The 15,443-nt window shown below is 42.8% G+C and overlaps 1 protein-coding gene across 1 annotated transcript in view; it reads right to left on the bottom strand.

Annotated features, from left to right (window-relative positions):
- Positions 1 to 2,775: 2,775 nt before the first annotated feature.
- LOC139381841 (stromal cell-derived factor 1-like) overlaps positions 2,776 to 15,443 on the bottom strand; it is a 40,603-nt gene continuing 27,935 nt past the window's right edge. Inside the window, exon 4 of the mRNA XM_071125651.1 lies at positions 2,776 to 9,056. Within this exon, the coding sequence (XP_070981752.1) occupies positions 9,029 to 9,056 (28 nt within the window). The 3' untranslated portion in view covers positions 2,776 to 9,028. The remainder of the gene's footprint in view (positions 9,057 to 15,443) is intronic.

Below are 15,443 nucleotides of genomic sequence, written 5' to 3'. Positions count from 1 at the left end.
TAGAGTGTTTTCTATCCAAATCTACCAATATATGCACATCCTAGCTTCTGGGCCTGAGTAGCAGGCAGTTTACTTTGGGCACGCTTTTCATCCGGAGGTGAAAATAGTGCCCCCTACCCTAGTGAAGTTTTAACAAGTCACATAAATTGCATGGACTCACTCTGTGTGCAATAATATTGTTTAACATGATTTTTGAATGACTACCTCATCTCTGTACCCCCCCACATACAAATATCTGTAAGGTCCCTCAGTCGAGCAGTGAATTCCAAACACCGATTCAACCACAAAGACCAGAGGGGTTTTTCAATGACTCGCAAAGAAGGGCACCTATTGGTAGATGGGTAAACATAAAAAAGAAGACATTAAATATCCCTTTGAGAATCGTGAAGTTATTATTTCCACTTTGGATGGTGTATCAATACACCCAGTCACTACAAAGATACAGCCATCCTTCCTAACTCAGACGGAGAAGAACGAAACCGCTCAAGGATTTCACCATGAGGCCAATGGTAATAGGAGATCTCAGGATGGATCAAAAACATTTTAGTTACAGCTGTAATGACTGCCAAACGTGATTCTAACATGATTTGACTGAATACTTATATGATCAAAATGTACATTTTTTTTCCACTGAGATAGTGTTTTTTTATGTACATCGTTAACAAAACATGACAATTTTAATCCAACTTTATAACACAACAAAATGTGGAAAAAGTCAGGGGGCGTGAATACTTTCTGAAGGCACTGTGCATTCGGAAAGTATTTACACCCCTTGACTTTTCCACATTTTGTTACAATTCAGCCTTATTCTAAAATTGATTAAATTGCCTCCCCCCCTCAATCTACACACAATAATCCATAATGACAAAGCAAAAACAGGTTTTTCAAGCATTTTTGCAAATGTACCAAAACATTTTTTGTTGAAATATCACATTAACATAAGTATTCAGACGCTTTACTCAGTATATTATTGAAGCAGCTTTGACAGCAATTACATCCTAGAGTCTTCTTGGGTATTGGCACACCCGTATTTGGAGAGTTTCTCCCATTTTTCTCTGCAGATCCTCTCAAGCTCTGTCAGGTTGGATGGGGAGCGTCGCTGCACAGCTATTTTCCGGTCTTTCAGGTCAAAACCAGATTCTGAATCCAAGAGGTAAAGAGTGGCAGACAGGCTCGATGACAGGGCAGGCAGAAGGGGCAGGCAGGCAGGTACGGAGTCCAGAAAAAACAGGCAAAGGTCAAAACCGGGAAGACTAGAAAAAAGAGAATAGAAAACAGGAGCAGGGGAAAAACAAGCTAGTTGATTTGAAAACATACAAGACGAACTGGCACAGAGAGACTGGAAACACAGGGATAAATACACTGGGGAAAATAAGCGACGCCTGGAGGAGGTTTAGACAATCACAATAACAGGTGAAACAGATCAGGGCGTGGCAGTTGTCAGTCAATAGCTGGCTACCAACTAGCTAGCTAAGTAGAATTAGCATTGGTTTAGTGTAGCATCAATATTGATAGTAGCTATCACTGCGTGTGGTGCAGCTCATGAGAACGCCGCAATCAATACACACTATCAGTGATGGCCTACATTTTACGGGTCATCCCAGTCGACCTCCTCCGGCAGTCACACTTTAAATATTGTACAAGTTAATCTGACTTTGGTTATTCTTTGGAACCGTATTCCCTTACACAGTTTAAGCTAGAATGCATTCAACATAACTTGCAGACTGGTCTGTATTAATGTGGTGAATGCTAGCTCATTAGTGCATACTGTTCCACGAGTCACACTATTAGCATACCTTTTACGGTATCATTTCAGTGTGCTTATGCTAGCTCATTAGTGCATATAATTGCATGAGTTACACGCATTTTAAATAGGTGGTCCTGCCTGTCATTCCATCTTTGCGTTATAGTAGTATTATTCTAGCGACTGTTTTTATTCTATCATATGGTATTGTAGCAATGACTTCATTCTAGTCTTCACGAATTAGTACTGTCATTAATTAATCTTTTGCTTGCATTTTGTTATCTTCACGTCTTAGTTCTATCATGTATTTTAGGCTGCAACTCTTGTGTGGTGAATGCTCGCACAATGATATTCTTTGCTTAATTTTCTATACACAGTATGCCTAATGGCATGGCTGCACGTGTATGGTTAGGTTCTGTATCCATCACCTTGCAGAGGTGAATGTTTGTGCTAATTCATGCATTGATTGTTATGTTCTGTATCATCTGCACATACTCGTTATGGCATGGTTGCTATTATTGCTATTGCCAATAGAACACAGTGAGGTCGTGGTGACAGAGGCCAACACTAGCTATCCCTTCCACAGCATCTACTTGGAGCATTGCAGTACGACGGGACACCATTTTTAAGGTGGTAGTAAGCAAGTTTATGCGCACCTGGTTAAAAAAGGTGAAATAAAAAAATGAAAAATTGGCAAGATGGGCAGATAGTATAACACATTTTTTTTTTTTTACCTTTATTTAACTAGGCAAGTCAGTTAAGAACAAATTCTTATTCGTTCTGCCTGTTCAGGGGCAGAACGACAGATTTGTACCTTGTCAGCTCAGGGATTTGAACTTGCAACCTTCCGGTTACTAGTCCACCGCTCTAACCACTAGGCTACCCTGCCGCCTGGGGCAGCACGCTCACTGTTTATATTCAGGCTTTGCTTGGGCAGTGAGTTGCCCTGAAGGAGCAGAACCTATTTCATCAAGATTTGCATGAAAAGAGCAGGTGTTCAGGTGTTCAGATTAGCAATGGCATGAAAGCAACTTAATTTGAATACCTTTTATTCATGGTTAAAAGACTACGTTTAACTCAACAATATACAGTTTAACATTGAAACAATGTTACATCTAGCTCCTTCATAAGAACGGTGTGTTTTTGACATATAAAAGAGTACATCCTTAACCTATGGAAAGATAAAGGTTCAAAATGAAAATGTGATGTATCTCATGCTTAAGATTATTTATATGAAAAAGTACATTAACAACAGTTGACTAATGTGGATCCTATTCTTGTTCTCATTATCACATTCTAAAGTTATGTATTGTTGCTAACTACTTTATTGAGGGATTTTTTGTTGTTGTTGCTATGGCTGTGATATGTGGTTGTGTCACCCAGCTATCTTATAGGTCGACTTTGGGCACAAAAAACGTTCCAACTCCACCCCTTTCTCCATTTTAAAACAGAAATGGGGTGTGCCTTTGGTGGATCATTCTGGTCATGCGCGACGACCAACATAGCTAGTTTGTTAGCTAAGCTAACCTCTGTAGCTAGCCAGTAACTTCTCCAGTATGTGTTGACGCAATTTCACAGGATTTGTTTTTGGATGGAAGCTGTAGAGGTCGGTAAGAAATAGCACTTCTGTAGCCAAATATCTTATTATCAAGTTGTTTCAAGCATTAAATGACCTGGTATGATGGTGCATTGGTCAATGAATTGTTTAAGGATGTTTTTTATTTTATTTTGCCCAAAGTCGACTCTGGGTAAGAGAGGAATTAACAGATTTACAGCTAATTTCCTGCAAAAGGGTTTGCCGTTTTTAGTATGATAACTGATGATCAATGGGCCCCACCCCGGTCTGTAATACGACCGTGCTTACTACAAGTTTAGATAGCTGGCTGACATACTAACTTAGCAATAATAATTTTAAAAAATCGCTGACATGGGCTAAATGAGTGACTATTAATGCACAAATTTCGAAATATACAGTGAGTTGAGACCCCAACTGAGTCCCCCCCAATTAAAAAGAGTCCCCCCCTGCTTCTACTATTACTATACTGCTACTAATACTATCACACAACAACTGTTGATGAGATTATGACTTGTTCTATATTACTATAACATTGATTTTCATAGTGTGTGGTTTGCTAAATATGATACTTTCTAAATTCCATAATGTTTCATGAAACATTTACATGGTAGTCTGGCTGACAACAAAGATGATTTGGTTAACCCACTGCATGTGTTTGAGATTTTCATACAGTAATGTACTCTGGTCAATGTCAGAATTAAAGGGAAACCTGAACTACAAAGTTATTAGTCATCTGAGTGAACTATCCCTTTTAAGTAATCTGGGTGAACTATCCCTTTAATAAAATATGTCAGTACTGTTATTTTAAAAATCTGGGTTAACTGTTCCTTTAATAACATCTGGTCATACTGTTCCCTTAATGTTTCCAGAACTGTGACGGAGCTACGGAACGCTACCCTCTCATTGGTCGCTCAATTAGCAGAGTTCTGACTCCAGATGTTCTAGAATTTTCAGAGAGACCGGAAATGCAAAAGCAGCATATCATTCCACATTATCGCTCATTGACCGTGTTCCCCTGACAGCTAAAACAGCCCACACGTTCACATACATACACCCACACACAAACAAACACACACATGCAGTGACGGGGTCATACATGGTCTCACTACCAGTCACAGTTATCAACCTAACTGATGGCACCAAAAAATGTACAGTTCAGAGAAATATGTTAGTTAATCTAGAGACAAGTGATTATGCATATTTTAAGTCAAAGTTAATTCACGAAAACCTACTTATTAACAAGCTAACATTATCCAACTAGCTAAACATTTAGTTTGCTATATGGGCATTTGACATTTGTATGAATTGTAATTTGTGTTGTTTAATGTTTTAGGGAATCCTGAACAATCCAGCCAGTCATCTTGAGAAATCCAGCTGATGTAAAGAATCTAACTTGCTAACTAACTACCTGGCTAACTTGCTGCAAATTGAATGTAGAATTTTTGTAATTTTGCCTTTATTAAAAAATATTTTAAAGCCAGTTACTTTATTTTAGTAACGTAACGTTAACGTTAGAGATTGGAGATATTTGCCAATGCAGGTAACGTAGCAGCAGGGCTTGGAACCGGTTCAGGGAACTGAAAAGTGGAAAAAAATCATCAAGATTCATAAACGAAACCTGGAACGAAAGTGATCCATATGTTTCCGAAACAGAAACATTATTTTAAAAGCATTGGAACTGGTTAATAACTTTATTTACGTTCCAAGCATTTTTTCTAGTCCCACAACAAAGTGCTTATGCAAAGCCCTCTCTTTTTCACTTATTTCAGTGTCTGCCAGCAAGCCAAAAATATTTGATTGTGTGTGCTTGGGCTACCTGCCACTCACCCCACCCAAGCATAGGCTACTGCACTGACATTACAAGCTTGATTCAGAAGATAGGGAGAGAGATTTTTAATTAGCTAGAGAATTGGTAAACTTTTTCAATGCTAGTTAAGGATACTATATGCCTGGTTAGAGATAATGCATGTCATAGCAAGATTCCCAGCGCTTCAAGCCTCAACCCTCTCTCCCCACCTGCAAAATTTCAGTCGCATTTAGCGCCTTAGGCGACACTTGTCTGTCCATCATGCATGTAAACAACTAGCTTACCTGCTCTATCCGCACTGATTGGTGATTATTTGACCCTGCTGGTCATCTATGAACATTTGAACATCTTGAAGAACCATCTGGCCTTAATGACCATGTACTGTGCTGTACTCATATAATCTCCACCCGACACAGCCAGAAGAGGACTGGCCACCCTTCAGAGCCTGGTTCCTCTCTAGGTTTCTTCCTAGGTTCCTGCCTTTCTAGGGAGTTTTTCCTGGCCACCGTGCTTCAACATCTGCATTGCTTGCTGTTTGGGGTTTTAGGCTGGATTTCTGTATAAGCACTTTGTGACATCTGCTGATGTAAAAAGGGCTTTATAAATACATTTGATTGATTGATTAAATGTTTTGTTTTTTTAAATGTTGATTTCACAGGTTATAAAACAAACAGAAAGGAACAATATAAATCGGTCCTTTATTTTGGTTCAAATGTCACGCCCTGACCTGAGATATCTCTGTTTTCTTTATATTTTGGTTGGGTCAGGGTGTGACTAGGGTGGGTACGCTAGTTTTGTATTGTCTCGGGTTTTTTGTATGTCTAGGGTTTTTGTAGGTCTAGGTGATGGTGGCCTGATATGGTTCCCAATCAGAGGCAGCTGTTTATCGTTGTCTCTGATTGGGGATCATATTTAGTTAGCCATTTCCCTTTGGTGTTTTTGGGATCTTGTCTATGTGTAGTTGCCTGTCAGCACTTGTTTGTATAGCATCACGGTTCATTTTGTTATTTTGTTTGTTTGTTCCGTGTTCATTCTTTTAAATAAATAAGAATGTTTGCATACCACGCTGTGCCTTTGTCCGATAACGAACGTGACAGAAGATCCCACCAAAAATAGACCAAGCAGCGTGGTCAGGAGGAATGGACCTGGGAGGAGATTCTGGGTGGAGCAGGACCCTGGACGTAGGCTGGGGAGTATCGCCGTCCTAAGGAGGAGATAGAGGCAGCGAAAGCGGAACGGCGATATTATGAGGAGTTGAACCAACGAGACAAGCACGAGGGGCAGCCCATAACATTTTTTGGGGGGGCACACAGGGAGGTTGGCTGAGTCAGGTTGGAGACCCGAGCCAACTCCTCATGCTTACCATGGGGAGCGTGTGACTGGTCAGAGACCGTGTTACGCAGTTATGCGCACGGTGTCTCCAGTTCGCATTCATAGCCCGGTGCGCTCTATTCCAGCTCCTCGCATTTGCCGGGCTAGAATGGGCATCCAGTCAGGACGGATGGTGCCGGCCCAGTGCTCCTGGTCTCCAGTACACCTCCTTGGACCAGGATATCCTGCGCCGGCTCTGCGTACTGTGTCTCCGGTGCGTCTGCACAGCCCAGTGCGTCCTGTGCTGCATTGTGCCAGCTCTTCGCTCCAGATCTCCAGTGCACCTCCTATGCCTGCTCCCCGCACTCGCCCTGAGATGTGTGTCTTCAGCCCGGTACCACAAGTGCCAGCACCACGCATCAGGTCTCCAGTGTGCCTCCACAGTCCAGAACTTCCGGCGACAGTTCCCAGTCCAGAGCTTCCGGCGACAGTTCCCAGTCCACAGCTTCCGGCGACAGTTCCCAGTCCACAGCTTGCGGCGACAGTTCCCAGTCCAGAGCTTCCGGCGACAATTCCCAGTCCAGAGCTTCCGGCGACAATTCCCAGTCCAGAGCTTCCGGCGACAGTTCCCAGTCCAGAGCTTCCGGCGACGTTTCACAGTCCGGAACCTCCAACGCCGTTTCACAGTCCGGAACCTCCAACGCCGTTTCACAGTCCGGAACCTCCAACGCCGTTTCACAGTCCGGAACCTCCAATGACGGGCCACAGTCCGGAACCTCCAATGACGGTCCCCAGTCCGGGGTCTCCGGCGACGGTCCCCAGTCCGGGGCCTCTGGCGATGATCTGCAGTCCAGAGCCTCCGGCGATGATCCATGGTCCGGTTCTACAGAGGCGGAGGAATCAGCGTAAAGAGGGGGGGGGCTGCGTCCAGAACCAGAGCCGCCACCGAGGGTAGATTCCCACCCGGACCCTACCTATAGGTTCAGGTTTGCGGCCGGGAGTCCGCACCTTTGGCGGGGGTCCTGTCACGCCCTGACCTGAGATATCTGTTTTCTTTATATTTTGGTTAGGTCCGGGTGTGATTGGGGTGGGTACACTCGTTTTTGTCTTGTCTAGGGGGTTTTGTATGACTAGGGTTTTTCTTGGTCTAGGTGATTTGTATGTCTATGGTATTATTGTTGTCTCTGATTGGGGATCATATTTAGGTAGCCATTTCCCTTTGGTGTTTTTGGGATCTTCTCTATGTGTAGTTGCCTGTCAGCACTCGTTTGTATAGCTTCACGTTTCGTTTTGTTATTTTGTTCAGTGTTCATTATTTTTAATAAATAAGAATGCATGCATACCACCCTGCGCCTTTGTACGATTCTTATAACGAACGTGACATCAAACCGGTTCAGAACTTTGTTTTTCCAATCGGAACAGTGGAAAGAAACAAAAAAGAATGGTGGTTCAGAACGAAGAGATTGGAAAATAATTTGTTCCAACCCCTGCTACCCCTAGCTAACGATTTTCTTCCTTATTGTGTAGTGGAGGATAAAAATACCTGTATGCTATGGATGTGTAGCTATATAGCCGATCTGTGTACTGACCCTGAAAACGTTTGGTATAAATATTAGTTCAGAACAGTAGTTTTAATTGTTCTAGCTAAAGTGACTTCACTGGTAATGATTGAAGGAAATGTGACTGTTAAACCGCTATGGAATATAAGTCCTGCTTCTGTACTACTCCACATTGAACCGCAGCCAGAGGATGGGTACAATACGGAACATTGTTGTTCTGCTGTTCTCATTTGATGTTCATATGGTACATATTTGTTGCATGAGAAATATAAGGAAAGTTATTACTGCAGCCGGTATAGGCATTCTGAAAAACACAAGGTTCATCGTCAATTAATTGCGTGGTGTCAGTGGCTGTTTCTGATGTGCGCAAGTGATGTAGCGATGTCCCATTCCCAAGTGTTATTATAGCTCTCCCTACCACTAGTTGCTCCATTTTTGAGTGCCACTCCCCCACAGAGGGACACTCGAAAACGAGGGGGAGGGCTAAGGGATTGAGCCATTGTATGTTCTAGTGGCTCTGCCATGCATGTGTGAACACCTCCATGCCCCTTAGATCTTTCCCAGAATGTACTATTGAACCTTGTACACTCCCCAGGACAAGCTAATAGAGTTGGATTGTGAGGCTTGAATCCTGTTATGAATCCTCTCTCTCTCTCCAGCTCAGCCCCATCAATGCGTACTTTAAGCCCAGTCCTTACTCCTGAATGACAGAGAAGCCGGTGGCCAAAACAGCAACAAAAAATTGCTCTTTACTGATGAAATAGGATAATAAAAAATGGTATATACATAATTTATAAAAACATACACTCACACAGATATAATTGCACTTGGCGCTAGCAGGGGTGGAGTCTATAAGGGGTGCCAGTGGTGATGGTAACAGAGGTGGTGGTTTTGGAAAGCCGTGGGTTGGATGGTTCCGCGATGGACAGGATAAGTGCTGTTCAGCGTGCGTGATGGGAGAGTACATGTTACATATTACAACCTACACGTCTCATGTTACATGTCTGTTGGTAGGTCTTCCTGCAGGCTCTCTAGTTGGTCTGCTTGGATGTCTTCATCCTGAAAGAACAAAACAGAGTATTAATATAAGACAGTTAACAGAGCCATCAATTTTTTTCCTGTTTCCCCACTGTGAGTTCAGGTCAACCACTTGACTGTTGCGCGACTGTATTTAGATGAATGACTATGTGTTTTAGTTATAGTCCGCCTCCCAGAGTTATACTTGTAACATCTGCTCCTGCTACGCCCTCTGGTGGTCATCCGGTGTTCTCTTGACCTGCAGCGTGCACGCAACCACACACACACACACACACACACACACACACACACACGTGCTGGAGTCGGAGCAGATCCCTACCAGCTGCAAATTGTTCCATAAATCAAGATCTCTACAAATGCTCATTCCTGCGACTTCAAATCAAATCTATTTGTCACATACTCATGGTTAGCAGATGTTAATGCAACTGTAGCGAAATGCTTGTGCTTCTAGTTCTGACAATGCAGTAATAACCAACGAGTAATCTAACCTAACAATTTCACAACTACCTTATACACACAAGTGTAAAGGGATGAATACGAATATGTACATAAAAATATATAAATGAGCGATGGCCGAACGGCAAAGGCAAGATGCAGTAGATAGTATAGAGTACAGTATATACATATGAGATGAGTAATGTAGGGTATGAAAACATAACGCGGCATTGTTTTAAGTGGCTAGTGATACAGTACATCAAGATGGCAAGATGCAGTAGATGGTATAGAGTACAGTATATACATATGAGATGAGAAATGTAGGGTATGAAAACATATAAAGCGGCATTGTTTTAAGTGGCTAGTGATGCAGTACATCAAGATGGCCCTCTGGAGAGCCTTCCGGTTATGGGGGGGAGCAGCTGCCGTACCAGGTGGTGAAATTCTCGATTGTGCATCTGTAAAAGTTTGAGTGTTTTTGGTGGCAATCAGAATTTCTTCAGCCTCCTGAGGGTGAAGAGGAGCCGTCTTCACCACGCTGTCTGTGTGGGTGGACCATTTCAGTTTGTCCGTGATGTGTAAGCCGAGGAACTTAAAACTTTCCATCCTCTCCACTACTGTCCCGTCAATGTAGATAGGGGGCTGCTCCCTCTGTTTCCTGAAGTCCACAATCATCTCCTTTGTTTTATTGACATTGAGTGTGAGGTTATTTTCCTGACACCACACTCCGAGGGCCCTCCCACCACCTCCTCCCTGTAGGCCGTCTCGTCGTTGTTGGTAATCAAGCCTACCACTGTAGTGTCGTCTGCAAACTTGATGATTGAGTTGGAGGCGTGCATGGCCACGCAGTCGTGGGTGAACAGGGAGTACAGGAGAGGGCTGAGAACGCACCCTTGTGGGGACCCAGTGTTGAGGATCAGCGGGGTGGAGATGTTGTTACCTACCCTCACCACCTGGGGGCGGCCCGCCAGGAAGTCCAGGACCCAGTTGCACAGGGCGGGGTCGAGACCTAGGGTCTCGAGCTTAATGACGAGTTTGGAGGGTACTATGGTGTTAAATGCTGAGCTGTAATAGATGAACAGCATTCTTACATAGCTATTCCTCTTGTCCAGATGGGTTAGGGCAGTGTGCAGTGTGATAGCGATTGCGTCATCTGTGGACCTATTGAGGCGGTAAGCAAATTGGAGTGGGTCTAGGGTGTCAGGTAGGGTGGAGGTGATATGGTCCTTGACTAGTCTCTCAAAGCACTTCATGATGACGGAAGTGAGTGCTACAGGGCGGTAGTCGTTTAGCTCAGTTACCTTAGCTTTCTTGGGAACAGGAACAATGGTGGCCCTCTTGAAGCATGTGGGGACAGCAGACAGGGATAAGGTTTGATTGAATAGGTCTGTAAACACACCAGCCAGCTGGTCTGTGCATGCTCTGAGGACACGGCCGGGGATGCCGTCTGGGAGGGTTGCGATGGTTAACACGTTTAAATGTTTTACTCACGTTGACTACAGTGAAGGAGAGCCTGCAGGTTTTGGTAGCGGGCTGTGTCAGTGGCACTGTATTGTCCTCAAAGTCTGTCTGGGAGCAGGGCATCGTGATCCACGACAGGGCTGGTTTTTATTTTGTAGTCTATGATTGACTATAGACCCTGCCACATACCACTCGTGTCTGAGCCGTTGAATTGCGACTCCACTTTGTCTCTGTACTGGAGCTTAGCCTGCTTGATTGTCTTGCGGAGGGAATAGCTACACTGTTTGTATTCGGTCATGCTTCCGGTCACCTTGCCCCGATTAAAAGCAGTGGTTCGTGCGTTCAGTTTTGCGCGAATGCTGCCATCAATCCACGGTTTCTGGTTGGGGAATGTTTTAATAGACGCTGTGGGTACAACATCACCGATGCACTTGTTAATAAACGTGTACACCGAATCAGCGTATTCGTCAATGTTGTTGTTCACCGCAATGTGGAACATATCCCAGTCCACGTGATCGAAGCAATCTTGAAGCGTGGACCCTGATTGGTCGGACCAGCGTTGAACAGACCTGAGCGTGGGTGCTTCCTGTTTTAGTTTCTGTCTATAGGCTGGGAGCAACAAAATGGAGTCGTTGTCAGCTTTTCCGAAGGGAGGGCAGGGGAGGGAGGGCCTTATATGTGTCGCGGAAATTAGAGAATAACAGTGGTCTAGAGTTTTGCCAGCCCTGGTAGCACAATCGATATGCTGATAGAATTTGGGGAGCCTTGTTTTCAGATTAGCCTTGTTAAAATCCCCGACTACAATAAATGCAGCCTCAGGATATGTGGTTTCCAGTTTACATAGTCCAATGATGTTCTTTCAGGGCCGTCAGTGTGTCTGCTTTGGGGGGAATATACACGACTGTGATTATGATCAAAGGGAATTCTCTTGGTAGATAATACGGTCGGTGATGTGCCCGTCTACTGAGACTAACCAGAAGACTGCTCCGTCTGCCCCTTCTACGGCGCCATTGTTTTGGTTCGCTGGCTGGGATCCGATCCATTGTCCTGGGTGGTAGGCCAAACAGAGGATCCGCTTCGGAAAAGTCGCATTCCTGGTCGTAATTTTGGTGAGTTGACGTTGCTCTTATATCCAATAGTTCCTCCCGACTGTATGTAATAAAACCTAAGATTACCTGGGGTAACAATGTAATACTTTATAGTTTCCTAGGAAGGCGAAGCGAGGAGGGCCATCTCTGTCGGTTCCGGAAGTGATAGCAACTTCCACCCTGCCAGATCGTAATCTCTGCTCAGTCAGTCATTAGCCTGACTGAGTCAGTCATCAGTCCTAGCCTTTGTTAGTTCTGAAGATCCTGTTGCTCTGCTGTGCTTTTCCCTTCCTTACACCGTTTTGTCCTCTCTTGCAGTTACCACTCTGTCCCTGTCTCCTGTTCCACAACTCACCACCCAACCACCTTGCCCTGGATATCATTCACCACCACTACCTTGGATTCCCCTCAGGACCTGTTTCCCTGTTCAACTCAGCCAACTCCAACCTCACATTTCTACAATTCATCTGAGCTACCCCGGTTCTGCACTCCATATTTCTCTGTTTCTCTTTTCTCTACCCACAGAACAGAGAAACAGTTTTTACTGATCCAATTCTTCTTGAACGAAGGCATTCTCAAGGTTTTGAAAATATCACTTAAGCATAGGGCAAGAAAAGGGGTAACATTTGCTAAAATTATATAATTACTCCAGTCTATACAGAAACAAATGAAATGCTTAATCGGCGAGCATGACTTACCCACAAAGGCTCATTAGCTTCTTTTAAAGCTGTGGATTGTTTCAAATCACATGTGTGTAGGTCTATATGCCTAGTTGGGAAGCCCGTAATTTGAGTAGCGTGCGTGGCAATAGGTCTAGCCGATTAATAAAATGTGGCTGTCGGTGAAAGCAATGCATTTAAAATGTGTGAAATTCACACACGTAAAGATTTGCTTATTAAGTCACATAAGTTGCATGGACTCACACTGTGTGCAATATAATTGTTTAACATTATTTTTTGAATGACTACCTCATCTCTGGACCCAGCACATACAATAATCTGTAAGGTCCCTCAGTTGAGCAGTGAATTTCAAACACTCATTTAACCACAAAGACCAGAGAGGTTTTCCATTGCCTCGCAAAGAAGGGCACCTATTGATAGATGGGTAAAGATAAAAAAGCAGACATTGAATATCCCTTTGAGCACGGTGAATCAATACCGCCAGTCGCTACAAAGACACTTGTTGCCGGAGAGAAAGAAATCCTCAGGAATTTCACCATGAGGCCAATGGTGACTTTTAATCAGTTAATCAGTTTAATGGCTGTGATAGGAAAAAACTGAGGATGGATCAACAACAATGTAGTCACTCCACAATACTAACCTAATTGACTGAGTGAAACGAAGGAAGCCTTTACAGAATAAAAAATATTCCAAAACATGCATCCTGTTTGCAATAAGGCACTAAAGTAAATCTGCAAATAAATTTTAGCAATTTGTTTTACTTTATGTCCTTGAATACAAAGCATTATGTTTGGGGCAAGTCATCACTGGGTAGCATTCAAAATATTTTCCAACATGGTGGTGGCTGCATTATGTTATGTGTATGCTTTACATTGGCAAGGACTAGGGAGTTTTTTGGGGGGATAAAAAATAAACGAAATAGAGCTGGGAGACATTCACCTGAAACCCAAGGCCTAATATACACTGTAGTTGCTTAAGAAGTTGACATTGAATGTTCCTGAGTGGCCTTAAAATGTAGACTTAAATCGGGTTGAAAACCTATGGCAAGACTTGAAAATGGCTGTCTAACAATGATCAACAACAAACTTGACAGAGCTTGAATAATTTTTAAAAGAATGATGTGGAAATGTTGTACAATCCTGTTGTGCAAAACTTTTATATTTACCCAAAAAGACTCACAGCTGTAATCGTTGCCGAATGTGATTCTAACATGTATTGACTCAGGGGTGTGAAAATGTATGTAAATTATATATTTCTGTATTTCATTTTCAATACATTTGCAAAAAATTCTAAAAACCTGTTTTCACTTTGTCATTATGGGGTATCGTGTGTAGATGGGTGAGAGGTTTTGTATTTATTTAATATATTTTGAATTCAGGCTGTATCATAAAAAATTTGGAATATAGTCTTGCAAAACTATTCATCCCCTTTGGCGTTTTCCCTATTTTGTTGCATTATAACCTGTAATTTAAATATATTTTTTGGATTTCATATAATGGACAAACACAAAATAGTCCAAATTGGTGAAGTGAAATGAAAAAAATTACTTGTTTCAATACAATAAAAAGCAGAAAAGTGGTGCGTTCATATGTTTTGTTATGAAGCACCTAAATAAGATCTGGTGCAACCAATTACCTTCAGAAGTCACATCATTAGTTAAAATAAAGTCCACCTGTGTGCAATCTAAGTGTCACGTGATCTCAGTATATATTACACCTGTTCTGAAAGGCATGCAATACCACAAAGTAAGGGGCACCACCAATCAAGGGGTACTATGAAGACCAAGGAGCACGCCAAACAGGTCAGGGACAAAGTTGTGGAGAAGTACAGATCGGAGTTGAGTTATAAAAAAATACCAGAAACTTTGAACATCCCACGGATAACCATTAAATCTATTATTCAATTGCTTTAAGAATATGGCACCACAACAAACCTACCAAGAGAGGGCCGCCCACCAAAACTCACAGACCAGGCAAGGAGGGCATTAATCAGAGAGGCAACAAAGAGACCAAAGATAACCCTGAAGGAACTGCAAAGCTCCAAATCAAATAAAATCAGCAGAAATTGGAGTATCTGTCCATAGGACCACTTTAAGCCATACACTGCACAGAGCTGGGCTTCATGGAAGAGTGTCCAGAAAAAATAAGAATACGTATTCCCGATGATAGTCAACCGAGTTCAAAGTAAAGGAAGGCAAAGTCGAGAACACATATACATAACATAGATGGCAGGTAGCTATATTTATAACATAGATGGTAATTGAATAACTGCAAACATGTCACGTTCTGACCTTAGTTATTTTGTTATGTCTTTGTTTTAGTATAGTCAGGGCGTGAGTTGGGTGGGTTGTCTATGTTCCTTTTTCTATGTTTTGGGATTTCTGTGTTTGGCCTGGTATGGTTCTCAATCAGAGGCAGCTGTCAATCGTTGTCCCTGATTGAGAACCACTTAGGTAGCCTGGTTTCACTTTTGACTTGTGGGTGATTATGTTTCCGTTTCAGTGTTTGCACCATTCGGGACTGTTTTCGGGTTTTCATTTTTGATTATCTTGTTTTTTTGTATTTTCGTATTCATTCCTATTAAAATACATGGATACATACCACGCATACCGCGCATTGGTCTTACGATCCTTCCTACTCCTCCTCCTCGTCAGAAGACAACCGTTACAAAACATGCGTGATGAACTTAAATAAATAAATCATGCACTGATGTCAGAGCAAGATTTGTGCTCATGTTTGAGGAAG

The sequence above is a fragment of the Oncorhynchus clarkii genome, chromosome 23 (genome assembly GCF_045791955.1).
Source record: "Oncorhynchus clarkii lewisi isolate Uvic-CL-2024 chromosome 23, UVic_Ocla_1.0, whole genome shotgun sequence".
NCBI lineage: Eukaryota > Metazoa > Chordata > Actinopteri > Salmoniformes > Salmonidae > Oncorhynchus > Oncorhynchus clarkii.
This window is presented reverse-complemented; position numbering and strand designations above follow the sequence as displayed.